Raw genomic sequence first — 26155 nt, forward strand, 5'->3', positions numbered from 1 at the left:
TCCCACAGACTGAGCACTCTGGGGAGAAAGAAAAGGCCCTTAGCCACAGTGCACCTCTTAGCACGTTCCTGTAAAGCATTTCCATTCTCAAGGATATGTGCAATCTGAAATACTGCTCTTACGTCGTCACTTTGGCAGATGCTGCATCATCCAAGGGAAGTGGCAGATGCTCTGAATTACAGAGCATCAAGATTTTGCTGGAACTCTGCTAAAAGGGAAGGCAATGCTCTTATCTTGGCCAAGTCCCAGCTTCAGGTATGAGAATCCTTATTAAGTCATTCACTCTGCAGGAGTGGAGTACCTCACTCTGCCTGTAGCTACTTGCCAGAGATGACAGACTCTCGGTATATTTGGAGAAACTGAGGCAGGTATTAAAGCAAAGTGTCAGACCTCAAACATGTGCTGAAGTGCCCCCATGAAAGTGTCTCAGGGAAGTGGCTATATCCACAAATATCCAGCTGCCAGTGAAAAAATAAGAGCTGTGATACGATAGAACCTTTAAAAAATGTTTCTATTTACTGAGGAGCCTAAATGGGAGTCTCTGGTTGAACCCTGTGCAGAACAGGTACCAGAAATCCATTATTGTTGGGCTGGAAAACTTTGCCCATTGAGAACTGAATTTTTAGAATGTGTTGTTGGCAGTGCTCAGAACACTGAACTTAAACAGCTGAGCACAGCTCAGTACTTATTAAAATCACACTGAAAGGCCCTCAGAAACTTAAGTCCCTCATCTCAGCACCCACCTTTAAAAATGTTTTTTTTGTGGCCAAAGCTACATAAGTATTTAGCTGCAAAATCAAAATAGCATTGCTTCCTTACCTCAGCAGGCCAAGGTGGGCATTCGCAGCTATCTGTAAAGTGTTCTGAAGGAGTAATTATCAATTATTATAAAAGGTACATAACTAGATTGTCCTTGAATCTAGAACACATCATGGGAGAAGCAAGAAGTCTTCTATCCCCACCACCTCACAACTACTACACAACAGCCAGGAGCAAGGGCAACTGTTCAGATGGAAAGACTCCAGAACCTCCAGTCTGCAGGTCTGGTGGAACTCATGCAGTAGACACTCCATCCCTGTGCCAAGCTGCAGAAGAAGGTATGGTGCTGTCCAAAGCAGTAACTCTTCCACAGCTTCCCACAGGGACACCTGGTATCCCAGGCACAGGGAGGCAGACAGCCAGTCTCACCTCGGCCTGGCTGCAGGACCCCAGGTAGAAATTTTCTGTAGGCTCCACTGCATCCTCTTCTTGTCTCCTGGTCTGTAATTACCTGCTCATGTACACTATTGCTACATATATATCTGTGCTAAACTGCTCACCAAATGGTGCATAATGAAACTTGACAGAGATCTCTGGCAACCTAGCAAAAACTGCCACGCTGACAGAAAAGGAAGACCCAATGGAAAGAAAAAAAAGAAGAAGTTCTGGCCTCTGCCATGCATGGACATTAAACATAGAAGGACTTACTTTTTTTTTCTTTTTCTCTTGCATACAGACAAGAGGGAATCTGTGAGGGAGGGAGACTCAAGAGACCAAACAAAAAGTGGGAAAACAGCTGGGAAGAAGTAAGTGTAAAGGAAATAGGTCCAAACTTACGATCTGAGCTGAAGTCATCTACCAAAATGATCTCCTGGATGAGACTGGGAGGGGTACGGTTCAGAACACTGCAGGGACCCAGGAAAGAAAAAGACACTTTGTGAGCTGCCATAATAACAACAATGTTAGGACTGATAGAAATCTGCTGTGCTATGCATTACAGCAGGAATACCAAACTGCAGTAAAGTGGAAGTGGTGACCTTGCCCTTGTAACAGTGTTCATTGGCAGGAGCCAAACTGCAAGTGAGACTATCCCAGAGAGCTGTGACATCTCAGCCAGACCTTACAACGACCCACAGCCAGGAGCTGACTGTGAGACTTGCCTGGGGCAGCTAGCAAAGGATGCTGCAGCATGCTCTCTGCCTCTAAACAGGCAAAATGGAGAGCACCACCTGCCTTGAGGCAGCCCAATGGCCATTCCCATCTGCCAGGCTCTAGGCAAAACTCATCACTGCTGGAGAGCAGAAAGTGCTGCCACTTTCCCCACCAAGGAGCTCTATCTCAATGCAACAGGTGAGACCTGCTCAGACTTCCTCACCAATTCACTTCTTTGGAAGGAAGTATTGCCAATATTCAGGATTTGGATTTTTTTTCCCCTCTTTTGCTGTTACCTGTCTGTCTTTCAAACCAGCACCACACCTGCTGAAAGCACCCCCTCTCCTCAGGTTGGTTGCACCATTCCATGGAATACCCTTGGGATAGCAGTGAGGTTGCATCTGCAGGACACACACAAGGAGAGCCCTCCTCAGAGCTCAAAGCATTCTGGTACCCTGGAGTCTGAGCAGTTCGGTTCAGTCTCATTCATTTAAAATGCTTGAACTCATTTTCCATGAACTTCAAGTCTTTCTCTTGGCTTTACTACCATCACACATCATATTTCCCCTTCAAGCCTCCTCCAAAGCCTCTGTGCACACACCAGTCCTCATTAACTTCAACAAGGTTGTTCAGTGATACTTAGGCAGTCCAATGAAGAGGGCAGCTATGCAAATTTTAATACTAAAAGCAGAGGCAAATACTGTCCTCCTAGTTCTAGCAACTTGTCTCATTTCAGTGGCACCTGCTCTTTTGAGCAATACTGGAGAAAAATTTCTGGATTTTTTTCTCTTTTGGATTTTTTTGTTGTTGTTTTATATAGCAAATAGACAACAAGAATAGTCCCATACTCCCATCAATGAAGGTGTAGAGAAACAAATTACCATCTTGTTAAGTGACATTACTGATGGCTTTGCATACTGAGCTGAAGTCGGAAGAGCTTTCTGCTTTCTCATACAGCAAAATTCGGACTGTTCTGCTGCTCAGTAACACATCCCACTCTGTTTCAGATTCACATTGCTTTATATGCTTCTGATAGTGTTTGTATTTTGAGCTTACATGTCCCTAGATGACTGAGCTTGCATTTTCCAAAGCTGAATCTCATTTGCTTCTCTTGACTCATGTCTCTCTGGATCCTCTAGTATGGTGGGGTGGGAGGTGGGGGGATGTTCCTCTGCCATTCTAAGTGAAGCTTCTCCCAGCACAACCATCATCTGCATATTTTACAGACAAGGTTGCCCTGCACTGAAATTCTTGTCTGTGCAAACACAGTGCAAAACAACCCAGATAGACTGCAGTATTATGGCTGTAAAATGGTATTCTACATCTTCTTCCACTAGCTTGACTACTGGCAATGCTCATATTTTCTCCACAAATTTCAGGTCTTTCGACTCAACATAACTGGGGAAGAAAACCTATTCTGTTCTCTCTTCTTTACCTGTCCACTGATTCCCCAGTGGAGAAAACACACCCCTTGAGGAGTTCACAGCTCATTGTACAGTGTCCTGTTCTTCTCTCAGCTCTGCAGTTAATTTGCTGTGGCTCCTTGGGAAAGGTACTTAATCTTCTTGCACTTTGTCTTCCCTGTCTTTTTAACAAGGAGCACAGTAATCCTAATATTTCCCTTCATGAGGTGCAGAGACTGCCATGACAATCACTTTTTGACACAAAAATGTGTGATTAGAATTCCAAAATCCAAATGACAATTGCCTGTTACAGCAGAAACATGGACTCTGGTTCCCCCTTAATCTCATGGATTCCCTACCTACTTTGCCTTTTCTCACAGCTTCCTTCTTCTTTCTGTATCAGAATCCTTACTCTCTTGCATGACATGACAGCAGCACTGCCAATGAGTTTCTCTCCTCCGTCCATCCCCCCCTCAGTTCACCAATAATTTTGTTTATTCTGGATATTAGCAGAAGAGTGTATCTTTTCCCTTTGCCCTAAAATAATATCCTTTTTTGCCATTATTTAAATTGTCATTGTAATGAGATACTACACCAAAAGCTCTAGCATTACAACAGCATCCTCTTAATCAGAATTTTAACACGCTCTCTGCATAGGCACTGAACCACTGACAGCTGTTCAAATCCATTGACTTAGAGCCTGACAATTCACCTTTACATTTGCACCAAAACCAAACAGTCCCTGCAATAGTGACTGAAATCAGAAAGAGAAAGAGAGCGACCAAACAACAAAGCAGTGGACATTTTCTTCTGCAAGAATGATCACAGCAGCAAAGTGATGGTATGGCTTAATGATTAATCATGCATAGACATCAATCACACAAAATGCCTTTTGAGTGACAGTTGTTTCTGAAGGAGAACAGGATGCCAAGCAAGTGACTGATTCAAGAGTGACAGCTATGTCCTAGCAAGGAAAAGAGATCAAAGCAGGCAAGCAACTCCTGACTGACACACATCTCCTGCAGGACTGAGGATGCCAGCAACAAGCCATTTGAACTGGCATGTTCATGGGTTTTGCCTGATAGCCCATTTCCCTTTTTTTTTTCCCTATTCCCCTTCTTAGTCTCTTGCTGGATATTTTTAACCAGTTGTCTCCCTCTACACTGAAAACATATGGCTGGAGCCCACACTAGAAGGCAGGTATGCAGCCCATGCTGCCTCTGAAGGCCAGGAGGGACAAGCAACAGGGCACTTGAGCGAATATGTTATTCCTCCTCACGGTCACTCCTCTATTTCCTCCTCTCCCTCATACACAAACATACACATACATCCTCAAGGAGCAACAACAGCACATTGTTGTTTCCACCCAACAGCAGAGATCCCAGAGACAGCAGGGAGAAGTAGGCAACTGCTGAGCTGCCAGAGGCATTAAAGTCCATGTGTTCACACATGCATGTGGGGTTAGCAAGAAGGGTATGCAGATCAGAATCTGGCCCCTACAGCTGCCGTGTTTAGATCATCCTGCAATAAGCCTGTGATGCAGGAGTATCATCCTTGGCTCACTTCCCAAGGTTTTTTGGTACCTGCATTGCTACTTTGTTGAGTTACCTTGCAGTAAGCCAGTATCTGGCTCAGGGGAGCACATTTGGGCTCCCTCTGGGTTTAAGGTCAGTTAAATCCCGGTACCCTTTTCATGTATTTCATTTTAGAATTTCCCAAAGTCTTGTGCCTGGTTTTTGACTGCCCAAATTCAGACACTCAAAACCACACCTGCAAAGGTTTACATATGAAAACTTCAACTGGTAATACATTTTCTACTCACCTCAAAAGATTCAGCTTTTCAGACATAGAAAATTTTGCTTTTAGTGCTGCTCATTGCCATCAGTTTTCCTTTTTCACACCCATTTCTCTTATAGCATCCCCACAGTGTAATTATGATAACTGAACTTGGGAAAAGGCCCCTAATAACAGTAGAATCATATTTAGCTTTGACCAGATGCATCTCAAATGGTTCATTCTAATTATCTAAATAATCATGCTCTACCTGGTTTAAGAAAGCTCTTACAGATACAAAAATAATTACAAGCTGCAAGCCTGACTAGTCAGCAGGTAAGCAGGCAATGCAATTTTATGCTTCCTGTTGCTTAATATCACTGTGGTCCTCTGCAGACTCACAGCCAGGTCATAAACCCAACAGAACAGAACAGTTATGTCCCTTTGATACTTGACTTATCCCAAAGTGCCAGGGATGCAAAGTAATTACGTAGTGCTGGTGCACTGACTGTGTATGTGACTTGCGCAACAATTACACTCAGAGCAGTAATTCAGCCTGGCACATTCAGACGAGTTTTGCTGAAAGATGGGACTCTCAGGTTACAGAAGAGGCCCTGAAGAGCTTTGTCAAATCCCTCTATAACATCAGTGTCAACATGTAAGTCAGATTTATGCCTATGCCTCTTCTAGCAGTGCAGCCGTGACCTGAGCCTTTACCTCCGTGTATGGTTGTCAAACCTTCAGTGCTCAAAAGACAAGGCTACTAGCAATGCTTGGTTGTGTGGCACTGCAAGTACTGTAGAGTCCAAGAAGAACACAGCCTTCAGGATCTCTCATGAGACAGGGATATATTAGTGACACTTCTGATGTGATTTAAGGAAGGAATAAATCCATCACCTGCACTGGCTGTAAACCATCTGGCAATGAAAACCCCAGCTGTAGCCAGAGGTCTGGGAGGAAATTCCATCCACTGCACCATTCACAGCAGAATGCAGCCAGTTCCTCACAGCAGCACTCCTCCAGTGGCAGCAGGATGGCAGGGACCAATCTGAACAGATGGGTCACTCATTTTTCAAGGTCTTTGTTGGGGGCTCTTGTTGCAGGAGACCACATCTGAGAGACTGGTAATATCACATCTTAAGTACTGAGTCCAGTTCTGGGCTTTCCAGGACAAGAAAAAGTGGGACATGTTGAAACAGGTCCAGTGAAGGACCACTAAGATAATTAAGGGACTGGAGCATCAGATGGATGAGGTGAGGTGGAGAGAGCTGGGATTATTTAGCCTTGAGAAGAAAATGCCCAGAGAGTTTGCTGAGTCGTCATCCTTAGAGATACTAAAAACTCACCAGGCACAGCCCTGAACAGCCTGTTTCAGCTGACCTGGCTTTGAGAAAGCCTGGCCTGTTCAGCCATCAGTGACACTCATTAGTACACATCACTTCCATGGGATCTGGATATCCATTTCTCTCTCTATGTAATACTCTGCTCTGAATATCATCTTCTCTTCATTTAACTATCATGGCATCTGGCTACTTGTTTGGCTACCTTGAAATTTTCTTAAGGATCCTACTACCACGGTTTCTCAGCGCCTGTTTACTGTCTGACCTATGACTGAAAAGGCAGAAATCTCCTCCAGCTGCCCTAGCTGATTCCAAACAAGTCTGCTCATTTTCTGAGCAGTGACTCTGTAGAGTGGTATTGTATGATTCAAATGAAAAGGAAATTATAGAAATAAAAAGACAAAATGTGTTAATGCAATATATACAGGTCTCTGAAAACACAATAGCACCAAACTTGGCAGGCAGAAACCCAGCCTTCTAGACATGCCATTCACATAGCACATTTCTTTAAGTCCACAGGGCCTGTCAAGGGAAGAAGTGGCAATGATGAATAATGCATTCCTGTTAGTGATACCATCAGCTCAACCTTCTACACAGACAATTCACTCTTCCTTCAGCCTCAACAGGCTGTTCCTGGGCCTGCTTGCAGGCTTCAGAGACCCTTTGAGAAATTACTTAATAAGTCAGAGAAGTCAGAGGGCATTTTTTTTTTTCTGTAGAAACTAAAAGGAAAAGAGCCTCCCTGGGTTTTGTGGGGGTGATGGAAGAGGGAGGTGAAGGAGCAGCTGGAACATCACTTTGTGGTACAGATGACTGCAAGTTTCCATCTATTTGGGGATGCTGACAGGCCCTATGCCACCTATTTACTTAGTTCGATTTGGCCCCTACAGATATTCATATAGGAGGAGACACTGGTACAAGATAGTAAGTGTCCTGCAGGCTCAGCAGGGGCTGTGTGCAAAGCTGGTGGCCCATCAGGTCCAGCAGCTGTTTACCAGCAAGGGACTCTGAGCAAGGGCTTGGTCTCCACCAGAGTTGTTCACCACTTCGTGCTTGAGAGACTTGCAAGCTGTGCTCCTGCCCTCACTGAGCCAGCCTCAGCTCCTGTAACACGTGCCCTAGCAGAGAGCTGGCTGCTTATTTCCATGTGTGGAACACAGTCCCTCCCAAGTCTCCATCCCTCAAGTTGCACCTGCCAACACACAGTGTTCTCTTTGGTCCCCCCTCACTCTTCCAAACCAAGCTCACATAGACTGTTCTCACCTGTGGATGCAGGTCCAGCTGCCCTTTCTTGCTGCTCATGACTCCCCCAGTTGGAGCCATACAGTGGCTAACTACAGATATGCTGTGCATTTGAAAATATGCCCACAGTGCCAATCCAAGCCCCTGGCCTGTCCTAGTGGGCCAGCTCGAGAGTAGAATGCAATCACTCGGGGAACTGCAGCTACCCTGCTTGTCTAGCTGCTGGAAAATGCCTAATTTCCACCAGAGCACTTCCAGATTCCACCACCTAGGTGTGGCACCCCAGCTGAACTCACCTCTTTACCGTGCGGAGCAGGGTAGATCGCGCCTCATTGTGGAAGGTGATGATGAGACTGGTGGCTGGCAAGTCAGTGTCATAGCGTACAGAAGTGCACCTGCAGCACAGGAGAGCAGAAGTGTAACCCAAACATTACCCAGCAGTAGCCACTGCAGCAGTGTACCTGGAATTTCTAACAAGAGAGCAATATGCTAAAATCAGAATTGGCACAGTTGAGCTGCAGCAAGGGAGGCCTCAGCAGCCCCTGCACCAAGGCTGGCAGAGCTTAAAACCAACTGTGCCTATTGAAAGGCAACTTTTGGAGGCTGTGATACCTAAACTCACAAAGCTGCATGCTAAGGAGGCCATATGGGTTTTATAGTGAGCTAAGTTTCAACATCATGGACTCTAGTCCCTGGATTTTCCTGTGATTCACATAAAATCTTGTTTGTTTATGCACAGGACATACACATGCTAAGGATGCATGGAGCTGATATACCCAGGCATTGCTGTATAAAGCACTTCAAGTTCTTTGGACACTCGACAGAAAGGAAAACACTCGCTAGTGCTGTGATCTCCACTGGGGAGTTGCTGAGGCTCAACACTATTAGCCCCCCTGGCAATGAAGAGCAATCCCTTCTATCTTCTCATCTGACTTTGTAATGTTAGGTACATACATACATTCTCACACTCAGAACCAAGGATTATCTTGCACCAGGCTGCTTCTCCCTGTGGAGAACAAAGTTTCTGTGAGGGGAACAACTCACAGATGTGAATCCTGAATCCAGTTCTGGCAGATGCTAAGCATGGCACATTTGGGCTGACCTGCTCCTCCAAAGTGTCTGCCTTCTTAACTTCCAGACAGTGTCAAACTGCAGTCAGTCTGCTCTAATTCCCTGTCTGATGAAGAGCCCACACCTACCTTTAATAACTCAAGGCTTTGCATAGACTGAATTTCCATCCTGAGAGGGAATACAATTTGCTTCTTAGACCCACTACTTGTACTTCCACATTTACTTAATATTCTTTCATGGCTGTTGCTAAATTGTTACTGTTTTCATCATCACTTTCAATCCTACTGTTTTATGACTTTTTCCTTGCAATGTTTTATTAAGGGGACAGCAGCTTCATACAGCAATTTTCAAATATACAAAGAAACCTTGATAAAGACTAAAGTGGAAAATATGAGAACGGACATGAGACAGACCATATTTATTATTGTTTCAAAATAACTCCATGATGTAATGCATACAAAATGTATTAAGGAATCATGAAGTGGGAAAGCAGAAGAGGCTGGTGTATGTGTTATTTGGGGAAGTTTCCCCAATATTTCAGCATCACTACAGCATCACAAAGAACAAGGACAAGGTTTGTGCTTGAAAGTTGACCCTCCCTTTGGATCAAAGAAACAGCTACATGCTAAGTCAGAAGGAGCCTGTAGGATGTGGAGTCAAGTATGTCCATGCTCTGCTTGGGTGCATGAAGAAAAATTGATATTTTAGTGGCCTACAGACTCCCCCCATTCCTTAAACAGAGAGCCAGGTCCACAACCTAACTTCAGTCAGCTGAAATAGGTCGTTATCCTGAGTTGCCATCCCAGCAACTATTCCAATATTGTTATAACATAAGATTCTCAAACACAGATTGCTCATTCCCAAATTGCTCCCCATAAAGGGGAGAAACATGGAAATAGGTTTATTTTGCAGGGAGTCACAAAATGTTGCTCTTCTGACTGAAGTGCTCAGATGAGGCTCTGCACAAAAAGCATGCTCTGCATGCCATCACAGATCAAAATAAACAATAATTCACCTTTGAAGTGGGCTGATTTCAGGCCAGAACATGACAGCAGATTAACAGAAAACAGCAATTCTGCATGGCAGGGAGGCTTGTCAGTAACACAGGACATGACACCAGTGCCTCCAGGTCACTAGGAAGCCAATCCCAAATATGCTGGAGAACAGGAGCCTAAGACTTGGATCCCACAACCAAGGTCCTGACTGCTTGCCTTCACAAAGCACTCTGATGGCTGTCAGTGCTGGCAGGCTCACAAAGCTCCATGCCTCCTGGCATCCTTTTCACAGTTTCAATCAATTTAGATGCCTGGTTTCCTGCTCCCAGCAGCTGTGAAATGTTGCTTTGCAACCATACCTAGAACTGTAGTTCTAGGTAGAGTCTAGGACTAAAGTAGACCATTGTACACTATCCTATTACTATTAAACCTTCAGTTTTCAGGACCCTCTTTTTATTACAGCATTACCTTTTTGTACTCCAGAAACTACAAAATAGTTACCTGAGCACTATTAGCAATTGAAAGATGATTTTTTTCAGCAGAACAAATTCACCCTCAGTGAAACAAGGACAGAACAATAAGCACTGTGCAAGCCATGAAACACTGTATTTGCACAATAGTTTCATCCCAACCCCAGCAGCCCTCATCCAGTGATGTTCAGGCTGGAAAGAAGCAGCAAACCAGCTTCAGACAGCCAGGGCACAGCGGTGAGAAACACTAGAAAAGAGCAAGGCTGCAACAAAGGTGTGTTTTGTGTGCAGCCAGGACAGAAGGATGCTGAGGGAAGCCATGAGTGTGGGGGCAGTTGGGCAAAAAACAACTGTCCAATGAGCAATCTGAGCTGCAGTGGAAGGGCTGTGCTAAAACAGGATGATGCTTGGATCTGGAAAAAGAGATGTTAGAAAAGTCACAAGCTGGGACTGAATTAGTCAAGGTTCTCCGAACATTTGAGACCTCTCCAGATGAACCATGAAATTCAGAGAAGTAGTGGACCATAGCTGGCAAAGAAAAACCCAAAATATCCTTTGTTGGCATTGCAGACTGACACAGGAGGGCAGTGGACGCCCTGCACCAAGCAGCAGCCCCGGCTCGGAGCAGGGGCTGCAGGGTACCTGTAGTGCCTGGTGTCCCGAATGGGTCGATCGCTGCTGAGTTTGTCACTCTCCAGCTGGTTAAAAGCGTGCTGGCGGTAGGGGTCTTCTCCAGCCTTCAGCACCTTGGAGGACAAGTAAGCCTTCTCATCAAAACCCCGCCGGCTGCTCTTCTCTCCTTGGGGAGCCCTCGTCATCTAGAGCAGAGACAAGCATCAGAGCGTCAGGGAGAGCAGCTGGCCCATGTTTAGACAGAGGTAGCAAGTTCAGACATTGCCACACATCTGGAAGTCACTCAGGTATGGGGGAAGGCAGGACAGGCAAGAGCTTGGAAAGGAAAGCAGGAAGTCCTCACAGATAGGGTGTTAAAATTGCCATCTCTGAACAAAATTGCAGGCTTCACTATCCTTACTGACTGAGCCTGGGGTGAAAGCTGCTGTTCCTGATAGCACAGGCAGAGCCAAATTCCCTTTAGCACTTGTTACACAGAATGTGTGAGACTGCAGGCATTTGGAAATTCTTCCAGGAAATGAATGTCTGAGAGCAGTCTCCAGCCAAGGTGGCTGAGACACAGTATTTTGAGGAAAAGCAGTTTCAGCCTTTCGATAGTCACTACTGCATACAAACACAGAGGCAGCTGATTTAACAGGTTCCTTGCTGTGCCTTGCTCAGACTTGCCCAGTCTCACAGATGCCCCTGATACAGTTGAAAGCTGCACATGACTGTCCCCAGTACCCCATAAGAGTTAAAAGACCTGGGCCATCCCTCTCCTCTCCTAACTTTCTTCTAACCTTCCTAGGCCACATAGTCAGTACAATACCAGCACCTGAAAATCATTCACTAGGGTCATCAGGAGAGAGGACAGGCACAGCTCTGGCCTGTGCTGAACTCTCAAGTTCATGATTCTGGTTGGAAACAACCTACAAACTCTAAACTATCTGCTTCTAAAGCAATCAAGATTGTTTATACAATAAAAGTAGTTTAACAAGTTGTCTGTGGTAGCTGTTTGATAGACCAAATCATGAAGAAGACAAAACACTCCCAGCCTTGCAAGGGAGTCCTGGAGCTCCCTAAAACTGCTGCAAGAGGCAGATACTGGCACATACACTTCTCATTCAAAGCACTAGATAATCCACAGATCTTGAGATAATTTTCTGTAAAATAGCTTGGATTCCCTCTAATACCAGGCTTGATCATGTTTCTCCCTGTGCTGAACGGCTCCTTTTAGGAGTTACAGAGGGCAAGAGACCAGAGAATGGCCCCCAGTACCACACAGCATGTTGGCTGAGCCATTCTAGTAGTCTGGGAAAGAATTCAAGAGACCCAACACCACAGCAAATTCTTTAAGCAGGATAGTGCTTAGAAGAACACTCATCTCTGCACCTTTCTCTGACAAGGGCTACCCTGCAGTGCAGACAACCAGTCAGTCAGATAAGATGATGGCAAATGAAATTCAGCATAGAGAAGTGCAAGACAATGAACATTAGAAAAAAATAAATTGAACTACTAATGTACATTGATGGATTTCAAATGAACCGTGACCACTCAGGCTACAGATCTGAGCATCCCCGTGGACAGCTCAAATGAAACCCTGCACTCGGTCTGCCGAGATGGGAAATGTAGCAAATTGAGTGCACTGCAAATGGAACAGAGAAAACGGAAACCATCGTGAGCAGCTATATGAAATCAGTGACAGCTCAGCAGCTGTGGCCAGAGCACAAGCTTTGTCAAGCTTGTATCTGGAAGGAAGGTACTGGAGGATGAAGAGAAATTAGAGGTTAGGACTATTCCATTTGGAGAGAAGATGAATTAAGTAAAAAAAAAAATTGACGGTGGCCCGTAATATTATGCCTAACACAGCCAAGGGTCAGCCTGATGCTCAGATTTCCCTTTCCCACCATACAAGAATGAGGCAAACCTCTTTTTGTGGGAGAAAAAAAAGGCTACTGTTTTCAACACAGAGAAATTCCTTCAGCCACTGCACAACCAAGGCGATGTTTATGGATTTGCCCTTGTGTAGGACACACATAGGCACACTCTGCTGGGTGAGCCTGCCTCTGCTCTGCTCCTCCAGGCAGAGTGTCCTGCTCTGCCACCCCTTTTCCAGGGATGCTGCTGCCATCCTCTCTGCCCCTTGCAGCCACCACCACATCACCTGGTCATGGTGCTGGGTTATTGGAACATCTTAGCTACTTTGATGGCTGGTTTCACAGTCTGCTGCCTAGAATCTTCTTTCAAATTGCATTTTCAGTGTGATGAGAAAATAATTACTTTCATACCTCTAAAAACTGAAATGTTTTCTTTCCTTAAATCATACAAGAAGTTTTGTCAAACTCAGCTTCCATTTCTCTTTTTCCTTTTGCCCTAGAAACAATGTTGGTTTGCAGCAAAACCCCAGCTTATCACACACCTTTAAATATTTTGCAATCACTCGCTTGCCCTTTGCTACTTATCTCTTGCCTCTCCAAGTCCCGTAAAAGCAACAGCTGTTTTTGGTTTATGTTGCCAGGAACACACTAGAAAATGCTGGAAATGACAATATATCTTCAGGAGACATTCTTCTCAGGACAGCGCGAGGGCTGGGTGCTCCCTATGGTGGGGAGCAGGGTCTGGCAGCCAGGGACCGTCCTACACCCCAGCCAGAAGTGGGCACCGGGGCGGGGGCACCGGGGCAGCCCCACCCCTGGGAATCAGGCACCTCTCTGGGGAAGGACAGGATGGGGGCCCACCTTGGCAGGGCAGGGCAGGGCAAAGCTATTGGGAGCTGCAGACCAGCCCTGCTGCAGCGTCCCTGGGGAAGGGGCTGTGAGACCCTGGGGTCCTGGCCATGGGCAGGGAGGGGAGAGTCCCGGGAGGTGGGCAGGGACAGGAAGGCCCTTCATTGCCCTCAAGGCAGTGACATATTTAAACTTGAACTATCAGGGGTAATTCCTCTAGATACTAAAGTTCTCACATTACTTACACATCAAAAAGTGGTAAAAGAGCACTGGAAAAAGATTGCCAGTTAAGAGTTAAGCCCCACTTGCAGTTTTATCTCAGACAGTATCTCTTTGTGCTCTCTTCAAACAGGGAAAAGGGAGCATTCAGAGGATGATAGCCAGGAGGGCCTGGCTTCAGCTTCCAGAAAGGCAGCTAATCAATAGATAATCAACAAGTAACCAAACATCCACCTATGAGCACCAAGAAGATAAGACAGTAATAAATAGGAGCTAACTGAGATTTGTCAAGACCAAATCATGTCAGACCAATCTAATTTTCTTCTGTGATGGAGTAATCAGGCTCAAGGGTACGGAGAAGCAGGAGATAGCTACATAATGACTTTGATAATGTTTTTGGTAGAGGCTGTTAAGATGTTTTCATTAGCAAGCTAGAGAAATAATAGTCTAGGCGAAACTACTGCAAAATGGGTGAAAATGGTTGGAAAGCTACTGTCGGAGCATAATTATTAGCTGTTCACTGTCACAGCAGAGGGGCTATGGTAAGAGCAAGTCTTAGGGGTTTGTTCTGGATCCAGCACTATTCAGTATTTTCATAAATACCTTGGATATTCAGACAGTATGTTTGTCAAACCCATAGGAAATCCAGAAAAAATGTCAGACACATTGAGAAACAGGATTAAAATTCAAAAAATTACCTCAACACAGGGAAAATATGTCTGAAAACAGTAAATGCAACTCAATAAGGGCACTGCAGACCTTTACAGTTCAGCAGGTCTGTGCTGACACTAAACATGGCAGAGACAGCACAGTGGCAACTCCTCAGTAAAGCCCTAGACATTACAGCTCATTACAAACCACACAGCAGCAAAGGCAGATTAAAAAAGCAGAGCAAACACAATCCGGAGTGGAGATTAGACAGCTATGAACTAGCCTGACAAAGTGAATATAAAGCTTATCTTTAAGGAGTGCCTTGCTCTATCAGATTATATTCCTAGAACACAGATGTTGGACTACAGGACATTTATTGCTGTGAAGTCAAATGATACTTGACAGGAACAGTGCAGGTTCTCTATGAAACCCTGCCAAACCCTGTGAGAAGGGTGGACTAATGTCTACCCCCTTCTTTCCTGTCTCTTCACATTAACACCTCTCACTTCAGGAAGAAGTCAATACAAGCAGATATTAGCTTTGGTATGTTAAAGGCACAGTATGTACAGCTGAGTGCAGAGTTAAGACTTTTACCATACCAACAGGACAGTTCATACCCCTAGGTCCTTGATGTAGTTACATGCCCTGTATCCCCATGTTTGGGGCTGGAACTACAAGTGCGAGTTAGGGGAGCAGAAGAGCCCAGTTCCTTATGACTGATGCTCTCTGATAGATCAAAAACAAAAGAAAAAGTGCTACATGGAAGCAGAAATAAAGATGAATAGGCACTGGAAATGTGAGTGTCTAGACTAGGGATTAGCAAACAGTTTGCACAAATTAAGTTTTGTCCCAAACATTTCACATATCAAAATTTCAGGAAACACTGTAAACCTTCTAATCTTATTTCACCATTTCTCATTTTCACATATGTTTTTGCCTTTCAGTGACCAAATGGACTCAGATGCTCTTGTGCTGTTGATAGCATGTTCTTATTTGTGTTTTGACACGGTTTGAGAGGCCGGAAACTATTTAAATAGCAAAATTAACTTTGTAAATGAGGGATTAAGGGAAAGGAATTAATGCCATGCATGTCCATGAAAACTTGAGAGCCCCATTTGTCAACTAACACAGGGATATTCCTCTAGGCCAGATTCCTTGTGAAATAGCAAGACTGTAATACAGACAGTGCCATTCATCTCTGTGCATTGTCACAGTCTGCCATCAGACACAGGCACAGCAGCTGCCACATCGTGCTAACAGTCACTAAAACCAGAGCTGGGGAATTCAGGGTCCCAAGATGCATTTTTTTAACAGCAGGCTTGGCCAAATTCAAAAAGAATAACCATACTCCAGGGGTCATGAGGAATCATTATTTAATTAGAGTAAGGTATGTAAAACTCCCAAAGGTAAATGCAATTAATAATTTTACAGTTACTGTGAAATTAGTCCAACAGCAGTTTTATGTGACAGGATGTATACTCTGCAGCTCTTGCACTTCTTACAAGTGTTTAGCACCAGCACAATTAATGGAGCAGGGGGTGCCATTCTTCGCCTTTGTTTTAAGCTCATTTTCACAATTGCTTCAGCTCTGTCAAACCCCAGAAGTGAAAAGCTTCAATTCCAAGCCATCCCTAGTAAGTGTCTTTCCATGGAATACCTAACTGACTAGAAGGTCTAGTTGACCAATATGGACACAAAGCAAACCAGGGAGTAACAACTTCACCAAAACTTCTTCCCTCTTGAAGCCCCCCCTCAATTTACCCCGCTGCCACAGCCTCACACACTGTCACTGCCACAACCCCCAACCCTGCCAGCACCTCCCTCCCACCAGTTCTGCGCGTCCAACTCCCCCCAGCAGATTTCCCTCCTCTGAACTGGTTTAATGCCAATTTCAACCCAGATTGAAACAACCCAGATTGTATCAGATTGAGATACAAACTTGCTGGCTGTGCAAATCCTCATCCCTCAGAACAAAGGTCAGAGCCAAGTCACCTCTGCAAACCCCACCGGTGCTGCTGGGGCCCGCATGGTGTGACACTTCTCTGTGGGCTCACTCTACATGCTCCATGCACTGTCCCAGTGACCTGAAGACACGTCCTGGAGAGGACAAGCCAGCACAGCCCCATCACCAGCAGTGAGATGCTGGTAAACAGAGCAGTGCTTGGGGATGCTTCGGAGACAGGTGCTGCTCAGCTCTGTAACCCATAAGCTGGCACATGGATGGGCTATGAATGGCGCAGATCACAGACAGGGCAGGACTGAGAGCTGCAGCAACTCCGGAAAAATTCCGAGGGAGCAAGCTACTCCCTATGGGCTGAACCTGCAAGATCACGTGAGCTAAATAACCTGTTGCCAAAAGCGTTTGCTTTAGACGGTGTGTTGCATTTCCAGCTGGGGCTAGGAATCCCAGTGCACACATGGCTTTCGTTATGTCTCATGAAATAGTCTGTACACTTCTCCAAAAAACTGCTCACAGTCCTCAGAGACAAAAGCCTGTGCCTGACAGCACAGGGCCTATTTTATTCATGCTTTGTTAAACTGTGTAAAGCATTTTAAGTGTGGTTTGGGAACCATGCACTTACGGAACTTCTACTATGAAATTTTAATAAAAATTACCACAGTTAAATAGAACCATCACTGTTTTTGAGAACAAGTGCAAGTGCTGACAGCAGAGCCCAGAGACCAATTTGAATGTTTCATTTGTAGCTTGCACCAACTGGAGTAACACAGTGGAAACAGTAAAGCAACTTGATCAGTTCCCACAGCACCTAACTGGTCACAAAACAATTTCCACTGCCATTAACACTGGGCAGTCTTGAGGCCTGCTGCCAGTTCCAAACTGGAGACCAGCAGCAGACACCCAATAGGGCTATTTCCAATGCCCTCTGAGAAGAGCCCATGGTGAGCAGCTCACAGGGCTTCTCCAGGCCCTGTGACAGAGCTGTAGTTGCCATGGGATGGTGAAAGTGAGAAACAGAGGTTGACTGCTGGGGCTTGCTTTCCAGTACTGTTGCTTGCCCAAAGTGCCTCTCCACCTCACTGTTCTTTTCCATAGTCTCTGGGCATTTATTGCCTTCTGTCCCAAGCAGAGGCAATTCTCTGCCAACTCTGCAAGACTTGCATTTCTACTCTCTTCTGGTTTTGCCCTGAGAAGACCTTTCTCTCTACACCTGTCTCATGACTAGAAAGTCATGTCATTCCACCAAATATTTTCTATTTCGTTCTTTTCTTTCCTCACAGCTTTGCCAAACATTGAGTTATGGACAAGGAAAGTGTCCTCAACAATGTGGCCTGCAAAGGTGGAAAGTCTGTACAAGATAAGAAAGGAGAAACAATTACATTTCTGTGTTTGGTTTCCACAGCAACGTCCTCCCTACAACCAGCAATTTTTGGATGCTACTTTCAGACCCTCCTCCAAGAGATACAGAAGATGGCACAATGTATTCCATGTTATTGCCTGCAGCATGGATTAGGTGAATATCACACACTACCATGATGTCAGTCACAAGCAGACATGGGTTGTTGGTGTGAAGAGTTTAGAAACAGGATGTTGCTGACTTACAGGTCACAACAATGTGTTGATGGACAAGGTTTGGTCACTTTCTTTGGTCACAAACTTGCTGTGGTTTGACAGCTGGTCTTTTGGGGAGTTTTAGCAAAGAAAGCAACACAAGAGAGCAACACAGTGTGTGGGAAGTTTACAGAGGGAGCAGCAAAAAAACCCCCTTGAGTAATTAAATTACTGCCTCTATCATGAGCAAGGGTTCTCTGATACCCTCATCCAACTTCTCAGCACACAGAAAGGTGGTATCTGCCCTACCACACTCCCAACTCCTTGTTTTCATGTGTAAGTACTCACAGTCTTGCTTCTGAGGCAGCCATGTGGCCTCTGCCTAATGATCCTACTTAGCCATCTCTTTAGTGTCTCTGTGGAGAAGCATTCCTCCTGTAATATCTCATCCAGATCCTGCAGTCCTTGTCTAGAGGAGGGAAGATATGCTTCCAGGAACCATGGCTGGATCACTTTGCCCAGCTCTCAAAGATATGCAAGGCAGCATGGGTTGACAATCGGAGGGCAGCGAAAAGTAACGCAGAGTGTGCAAGTGCCAGCACGGCAGCACACATCAGTGTCACTCATCTTGCGAACAGCAGCCCAAAGGGTGTGGGGTATTTGCTGCCGTGCTGGTTACAGGAGCTCAGCACCACACTGTGTGCAAACAAGTTACTTCCACATGTAGTGACTGGCTTCTGCACCAACTAACCTCTCTCCATGCCCACTTAGATTAACAATCAATTCATAAATCCTGCCAACTTGGTTTCCCCTCTGAATGCAGTCCTGATGATTATTCATTGTAGAATGATAACCTGAGAAGCTGGAATTTATTATACAACCTCTCATGTGACAGATGCACAATACTACTGTTTATCCTGCTCTGCTGCAGATATAGTATATATAGATATACAGCAGGAGATGACTTCTATAAAGTGTGTCCATCTTTGACCCAGCTATTCGATCCTGAAAAGACTTTCAGCAGTTAACAAGGGTTAGACCCTAAACAGTGCTCTGGCCCAGTTGCCCAGAGGCAGGAAGACATGCCCATAACTGGAGGGAGGGGACATGATGCCCTAAGGTATCCTTTTGGTCTTTTGTTTTCAGGAGTGTCAAATAAAGCAAAGTAATGGAAGCCAAAAAGGCTTCAGATACCTGAGGGCACTCTCTTCCAAACAGCTTGGAGGAAATGAGGCTGCTCAGAACCACAGAAATCCAGACCCCAGATGAGGTAATGCAGTTGCCAAGGCCCATTTCTTTCCTCAGCTTCAAGTCTAGTGCACACAGATGTCTATTATGAAAATGTACAATATAATTTTTTGGTTTAATATATTTATGATATTTACATACATTGATTTTGTATAAACACCCACATGTCCAGACTTGCATACATCTGGTTTCTATGTTTGTTCAGTCTATCTCATACCTTGGAGTAATGTCATTTGTTCTCTATTCAGCAAACTTTGTTGTGACACGAACACTGCCACTTTTGCTTGTAGAAACCTTTATGCTTTTGTATTCCACTCCAGGAGAAAAACAATGTGGAAAACCCCATGAAAAACAGTGAGTGGATGGCCTTCAAAATTGCTGGCTACCAGCACAAGAGGGGAGTGTGATGTCTGTAGGGTTGCTGTTCCCTGAAACGGCACTTGTTTTCCAAGCACATCCACAAAGATCCATGACACCACCTAAGGGACTAGGCTATTCAGACATCTGTTTAGTATCACACAGGAAATCTCCTCAGCAAAAGCCATCCAGGTTACTTACTGTATGTAGGAATACTGCTCTACTAAAGGTCATACCTACACTATTTGTAAAAGTGTGTTTTGAGGTCCTTCAGAGTAAAAAATGCTATGTGAAGACGCATTTTTTTCTTTTGGAAAAATATCCCCGTCTTCAGAGACATTTAAATATGCAAAGAATGCCTCTGGTTTCCCAGTGATTTTGACTTAGGAAAACAAAGAAGAAAAAGAACAATATTTTGTTGTTTGTCTTCTAAGCATTAGATGCTCAGTGGCCACTTGGGTGTCACCTGAACCCTGATTTATAGCACCTATATCAAGACAGACTGACATATAGCATTCTGTATCAAGATGATACCCCCATGGTTACCTTGTAACAGCCAAAAAGCCAACAAGACAGTTCAAATGAGGGTGGTCTATGTCTTCATAAATCATCAGTCACATAAGCTGCACCTCTCTCTGCCCATTCCCACCTACGCTGTCTGCACAGACACAACATGTGTATGTGCCTGCCATGCTGATATCTAGTCTATTCCCTTTGAACTCAAGTGACCTACATTCAGTCCTTTCCTCCCAGTGAATCACAACTGTCTGGAGTGACAGATGCCGCCATGGATATTTTCACAGAAAAGGAGAAAGCAACTTTAGGCTTCATAAGCTGCTACCATAGTAAGCAGTGAACTGGTTATCTAAGAGATGAACAGAGGTCAGCTAGCACTGAGAAGCAGGCATCACTCACCCAAAGTATTAAAGTATTTAATTATATTAAGCTTGGGGCTCATTTTCTTTTCCTTCAAGATTACCCTGCAAGGGCTTTTTGCTAAGGCTAGAAAAAGGAAGCTAAAGTACATTTTTAATCATTCATCCTCAAGAGCTAGAGCTTTAAATGGAGATGAGAAGATTAAGAATAAAATAGTGTGGCTTTGCAATTAGCCAACATTCACACTCCACAGAAATACTGTGCACATGCACAGCTGAGCCAGGAAGACAAGGGTACACCTCAGGACATTTCACACCCCCACCAGGGACAAAGCCAGCCCCACTGCAGGAGGTGGGAATTTCTCCCTAGCTTCCAACACGGAAAAATTTTTCCTAGTGTGTTTTTGTTAGCAGGTCTTGCTCAAACAGTCATGATTTTAAATATAATCCAATTCTGCACCAACTCTCTCCTCTCTCCCCATGTTAATCACCAGACTGATCCTGTCACACCTGTCACAGTAGCTGCACCAGGCAGGTGAGAAGCACTGCATATCCTGCAGAGTGAGCCAGGTGGCAGAATGGCCTCAGCAGCCACACTCCTTCCTGCCTTTGTGCCAGCTGGGCCCAGTACCATGCTGCTTCTGAAGGCTGGCCCACAGCCCCAGAACCTGCACGGACCTTGTGTTTCCAGGAAATAACACCTGAGCAGGACCTGACCTTGATGAGTCAGGTAATTTACCACAATGCTCCACACAGCTCCTCCTCACATTAGCTTTTGAACATCACAAAGAAAGGCTTTTGGCAGGACATATTGTTAAGGAGTCAGACAGACCCAATATGAAAATGCAAATTGTCTGTAAACCAGCAACCAAAGTGACATTTAGCAGAGTGACTTAATATAACTCCTCATGTTGCCACCGAATCATGACCTGGTTTCTTGGAGAATTCCAAGAATGACCTTCAGCTCGCAATGTAGACTTGTATTTTGGAGGTTTGAAGCTATGAGATCTACTCCCAAAGACTGTTCTGACATTCCTTCTGCAGTGACAATAGCGATGGTGCATACATATCAGTGATTTATTACAAAAATGAGTCTTTTTTTATAAGACCTTCTTCACGCAGACATCTTCTCTGCCAGGCATTCAGCCCTGCAGCATGCAACATTGTTTTCTAACAGTGGAAAAAGTCACTGCCTATCTGTCCGTGAAGATTTGAGACTATTGGGCCATTGCCATTTTGTTTAGGAGCCAAATGATATTCCATTTTAATTGATTAGTTTTTCAGTTACTGCATTGCTCCAATTCCAGAACCTAGCAATCAATGCGAACAGACAAAACCCTAAGAGCTGCACTCTGCTTCTGCTTGGGTCTCCATTTGCAAAGGCATTAAATTCACCTCCCCAACAGCAAATTTAATCAAGGATGCATACCAATGAAGAATCATGCAGCAGGCTCATAAATGCCTGTCAAATATGAAAAGCACCTGTGTTACACTATGCAGGCCTCTGACATTCGAGACTTCAATCACACAAATAATAGAGCCCTCCTCAACAGCCCCCCAGCTCTGCCATTTAATCACTGTCAACCAGGAAAGAGCTGGGCACATAAGGAAGAGCAGAAACACTGAAGCATCACAAAAATACACTCAGGACAGGTATGGCCATGACCACTGCTCATGGAAATACAGTTCTGCCCATGCACAAAGTGCCGCAGTCCCTCACATAGCCCCTTGTCTCATTCTGCAGGTGCAAACTGCAGCAAAACAAAGTCAATGATAGTGAGGATCTTTAAAATGCATCACTCAATCAATCCCTGTCCAATACAAAGGGCATCATCTGATTTTGCACACACAATGCTCAAAGTTCTGTAGTGTAAGCACATCTTGTAAAGATACAACTCCTGGGCTATGTTGTTAGGAGAACTCACAGCTTTTCTATGGATAGGATAAATTTTTGCTGTCATAGTTGCAAAAAAGAAAAAGGTGGATGTCTAGAAATTCAAAACCCAGAAGGTAAAGGACAGAGAACTTGATTTTCAAATCAAGTAATGTTTGAATTTTTTGTGGTCAGCAATAACACCACTACAGAAACCTCAGGCTATAGCTGTTTCTTCTAGCCTGGCTTAACCATAAATCTGATCAGGCAGATTTTGGGAGCTGCTGGTTTTGAGTTCATTTATGAAAAGATATGTCTGGCATTTTCCTCCACATATTCAACTAATGAAATTTTGCCCAAATTCCATTTTTAAAAAGCTCCCAGAGTCATGCAACCAAGTCCCATTTCCCTCTCACCCAAAAACTGCACTCCTGACATACCCCCCTCCTCTCCTGGCCACCAGCTGGCTCACAACCCAGTCATCAGCTCAGCAGTTTCCACTCTGTGAGCAAGTTTTCACTTTTCAAAGTTCACATATGGGTCATAGCAAGAAATGTGAGTGTCTGTTTCTGATAGCTGGGGCTGTGATCCTAACCTTTGGCTTCCCAGAGGAGCGTTGTGTGAGTATAACCAATCCTGTCAAGAAGACAGTTTTTCCTTCTCAAGATCCATTGGATGTTTTTTAGAAGAGTCTTCTCTTCCAAAGTATGACAGCTAAGTACAAGCAGTAGGATTGAGTGACCTCCATTCATAACCCTGGGCAACACAACAGCCTCGCTACCTCCCACGGCCTAAGGGGCACCGAGCAGGTGCGTTTTTCACCACACAGACCTCTTTCACCAAAGAGAGAGAACAGCTTCAAAATGCCACTGGCCAAAGAACCTTGCCCAGGCCTTCAGCAGCCTTACTAAATATGAAAGAAAAATAAACATAAACACATCCAGTCCTGTCACAGCTCCATGAAACACACAGGGTTGCTTGTGAGGATGAGCACTGCTCAGTGAGATCTGCTTTCTCCTCTCCACGCAAAGCTACATGAAGCACATAGGCTTTGTTCTCAATGTAAAAGTCTGACTGACTGTAACTCACTACTTAAATTCAGAGGTAAAATTGCCAGTGACATCAGCAGGATTTCAACCACAACAAAAAAGTAAACAATGAGAAACAAACACACACAGAGTACTCACAGAAGACCCTATTTTCCACTATCTTTCAGAATTTTAGAAAAATTAAACTGCTTAGCACACTAAAGTTCCCTTTCTTATAAGTCTTTATTTGCTCTGGACAATGGCTCTTGTTTAGAAACCATTTTAACTATGTTGTAAATGGCCTTCATTACCCAGAATACAAATAATGTATAAATTTTTAGCTGGAGGTTGTGGTGGTGATGTAAAGGTTAAAAGCAAAACAGCTTGTTTGAGATATGGAGTCTGTAAAACAGCTAATTTTCTCCCAAATAGAAAACAAAGTTGAGGCATTCTTCACATTTCTGGCTTGCTCTTGTTGGGTTTCAGCGTTTCTGGCTCCACAACGGAACGCGGGCGATGAACAAACATGAACAAAGGAAATGTGCTGACAGGTTTGTTCAGAGTAGATAAAAAAACCAACCAACCAAAAAAAAAAAACCGACAAAAAAAACCCCGCCAATCAAACGCAGAATTGTGGTTGCAAGCACCAAAGATATCACAAAATAAACTTAAAAAAACCTCCAAACCCTGAAAACCAGCCACCCAAGAACTTGAAAGAAAGTTATAGACAGGGACAAAGACGCAGGAGGCCTGTCCTTAGATTACAAAAGGTGAATGAGAATTAGCTTGGAATTCTGCATTACAGTTTGGAATATGCATTTCTTACCACAGCTGGCTGAATGTAAAAAGTATTCTGTACGAGTCTGACCATGGCAAGACTGTGAACCAGCAGCACCCAGGCACTGTATTCATCTGCATGCACTATTCCAGGCACTTTCTCTCTGCCAGAGCTGAAGGTGGTTGGACCAGCAACACACCCAAATGCCAATAAAGAGCAACACTCCTTAGCAGAGCACTTTGTACTGAACAAAGCAGATTTACCTGTTCAAATCTTACTTTTGATTAGCACAAAGGCAGCTGCCAGTGAGGTCCCTGCAGCCAGAACATGCACAGTAGCTCTCATGCTCAGTGAGTAACATTCAGTGCTCACAATCCAGCCAACTGCCAGGACAGCATTCTTCAATCTTTCTCCCTAATTAACAGATATTTAAGCAACATGTACTGATTAAGGACTCTTCATGATCTGTCAGTAGATACAGCTCTTTATACAGTTGTCACTCACACAGCCTACAGCTCTCCCTCTTGTCCACTTCCTCCCCAGGTCAAAATAAAAAAGGTGTATTTAAAGTTGTAGAGTTAGGCACTCAGCAAAAAGGGCAATCCTGAATTATAATTGTTAATACAAAGCTACTTCTACCATGAATGTCCACTAAAAGCTTTAACTGGCATGACTGCACATAATTACATGCCAACGTGTGTCCTCATGCAGAGACTGAACTCCCCGGAGTTCTTCCTCTGCTTCCCTGCAATCACATGCAAAGTAGAACAGAAACAAGTGGCATGCCAAAAGTGTCCAGATCAAGTTCCCAGGGATATCTCACACACAGTAGCTTTAACAACTTTGAAGCCTGAAATTGTAGTCAGGCCCACAACTTGGTCCAAAGTGAAGCCAGAGCAGCACTAAGCCAGAGAAATCTTTTCATTCCAAGAGGCAGCTTTCTTTACACACGTTAGGATCCTGTCAGGATCATCCTTAGGGAGGGATGTAGGAAACAAGACTTTTTTTTTTTTTTTAGGAGGTAGCATTTTCACAGAATCACAGAATGGGTAAAGTTGGAAGGGACCACAGGAGGTGATCTGGTCCAGCCTCCCTGCCCAGGAGGATGACCTGCAGGGTCATCCTAGAGCACACAGCACAGGATTGTGTCCAAAAGGCTCTTGAGTATCTCCAGTGAGGAAGACTCCACAACCTCTCTGAGCAATCTGTTCCATGTGGATGGTCACCCACAGAGGACAGAAATTCTTCCTCATGTTTAGGTGCATCATTTCCTGCCCATTGCCTCTTGTCCTATTGCTCAGTACCACCCAGCAGAGCCTGGTTGCATCCTCTGACACACTCCCTTCAAGATACTTAGACATACTGAAAAGGTCCCTTCTCAGTCATCTCTTCTAGAGGCTGAGCAGGCCCAGCTCTCTCAGCGTTTCCTCGCAAGAGAGATGGTCCAGTTCCCTCAACACCTTTGTCGTTTTGAGGTCTTTTCTCCTCTCCAAAGCCAGACCTTCTCAGGACAGGTCTTTTCCTCTTGTAACATCAGCCTCTGTAATTATAGCAGGGTCCCCTACACTGCTGTAATTGCCATTCTGGAAGTTCTTTCCCTTTTTCTCCTTATCTATCGCCCAGTCCTGCTGTGTTTTCCAGCAGATGGTTGTGGAGAGGCAAATGGCTATCCAAGCTACCAAGAAACCCCATGCTGTAGGTATGCTTTGAAGGACCTGCTCCATCTCTGCCAGAAACTCAACATGCTCTGCTACTGGCACCTTCCCTCTAGTACGATCTTAACACTGCCCAAAACAGTGCAAAAACGGAAAACAACAATGAAAACAAAGCAAAACCCAGAACCACTGCACAGACAAATAAGCACCACACCAGGGAAGAAGCTGAACTCCCTTTGCCTTCTCCCAGGCCTGCCACTGAATGTGCTGCTGGAAGCTGCAAATGATACCCATTTTCTTCAGCTAGTCTAAGCCCTCTGAATGTCTGATGAAAGACCCAAGCTGTTCTTAAACTCAAACTGCAGGATATTGCAGTGCGGCAGAATGAATTTGGCCACTCATCTCTCATTGCCTGGA

The 26155-nt window shown here is 44.6% G+C and overlaps 1 protein-coding gene across 1 annotated transcript in view; it reads right to left on the reverse strand.

Moving 5' to 3' along the window:
• Window positions 1–26155, reverse strand: part of GALNT16 (polypeptide N-acetylgalactosaminyltransferase 16) — a gene marked incomplete at both ends in the record, with an annotated part of 71183 nt that overhangs the window by 23311 nt on the left and 21717 nt on the right. Inside the window, 3 exons of the mRNA XM_082282970.1 lie at window positions 1597–1664; window positions 7966–8064; window positions 10848–11023. Coding sequence (XP_082139096.1) covers window positions 1597–1664; window positions 7966–8064; window positions 10848–11023 — 343 coding nt within the window. The remainder of the gene's footprint in view (window positions 1–1596; window positions 1665–7965; window positions 8065–10847; window positions 11024–26155) is intronic.

This window comes from Coloeus monedula, assembly GCF_965178545.1.
Source record: "Coloeus monedula genome assembly, chromosome: 6".
In the NCBI taxonomy this organism is placed as follows: Eukaryota; Metazoa; Chordata; class Aves; order Passeriformes; family Corvidae; genus Coloeus; species Coloeus monedula.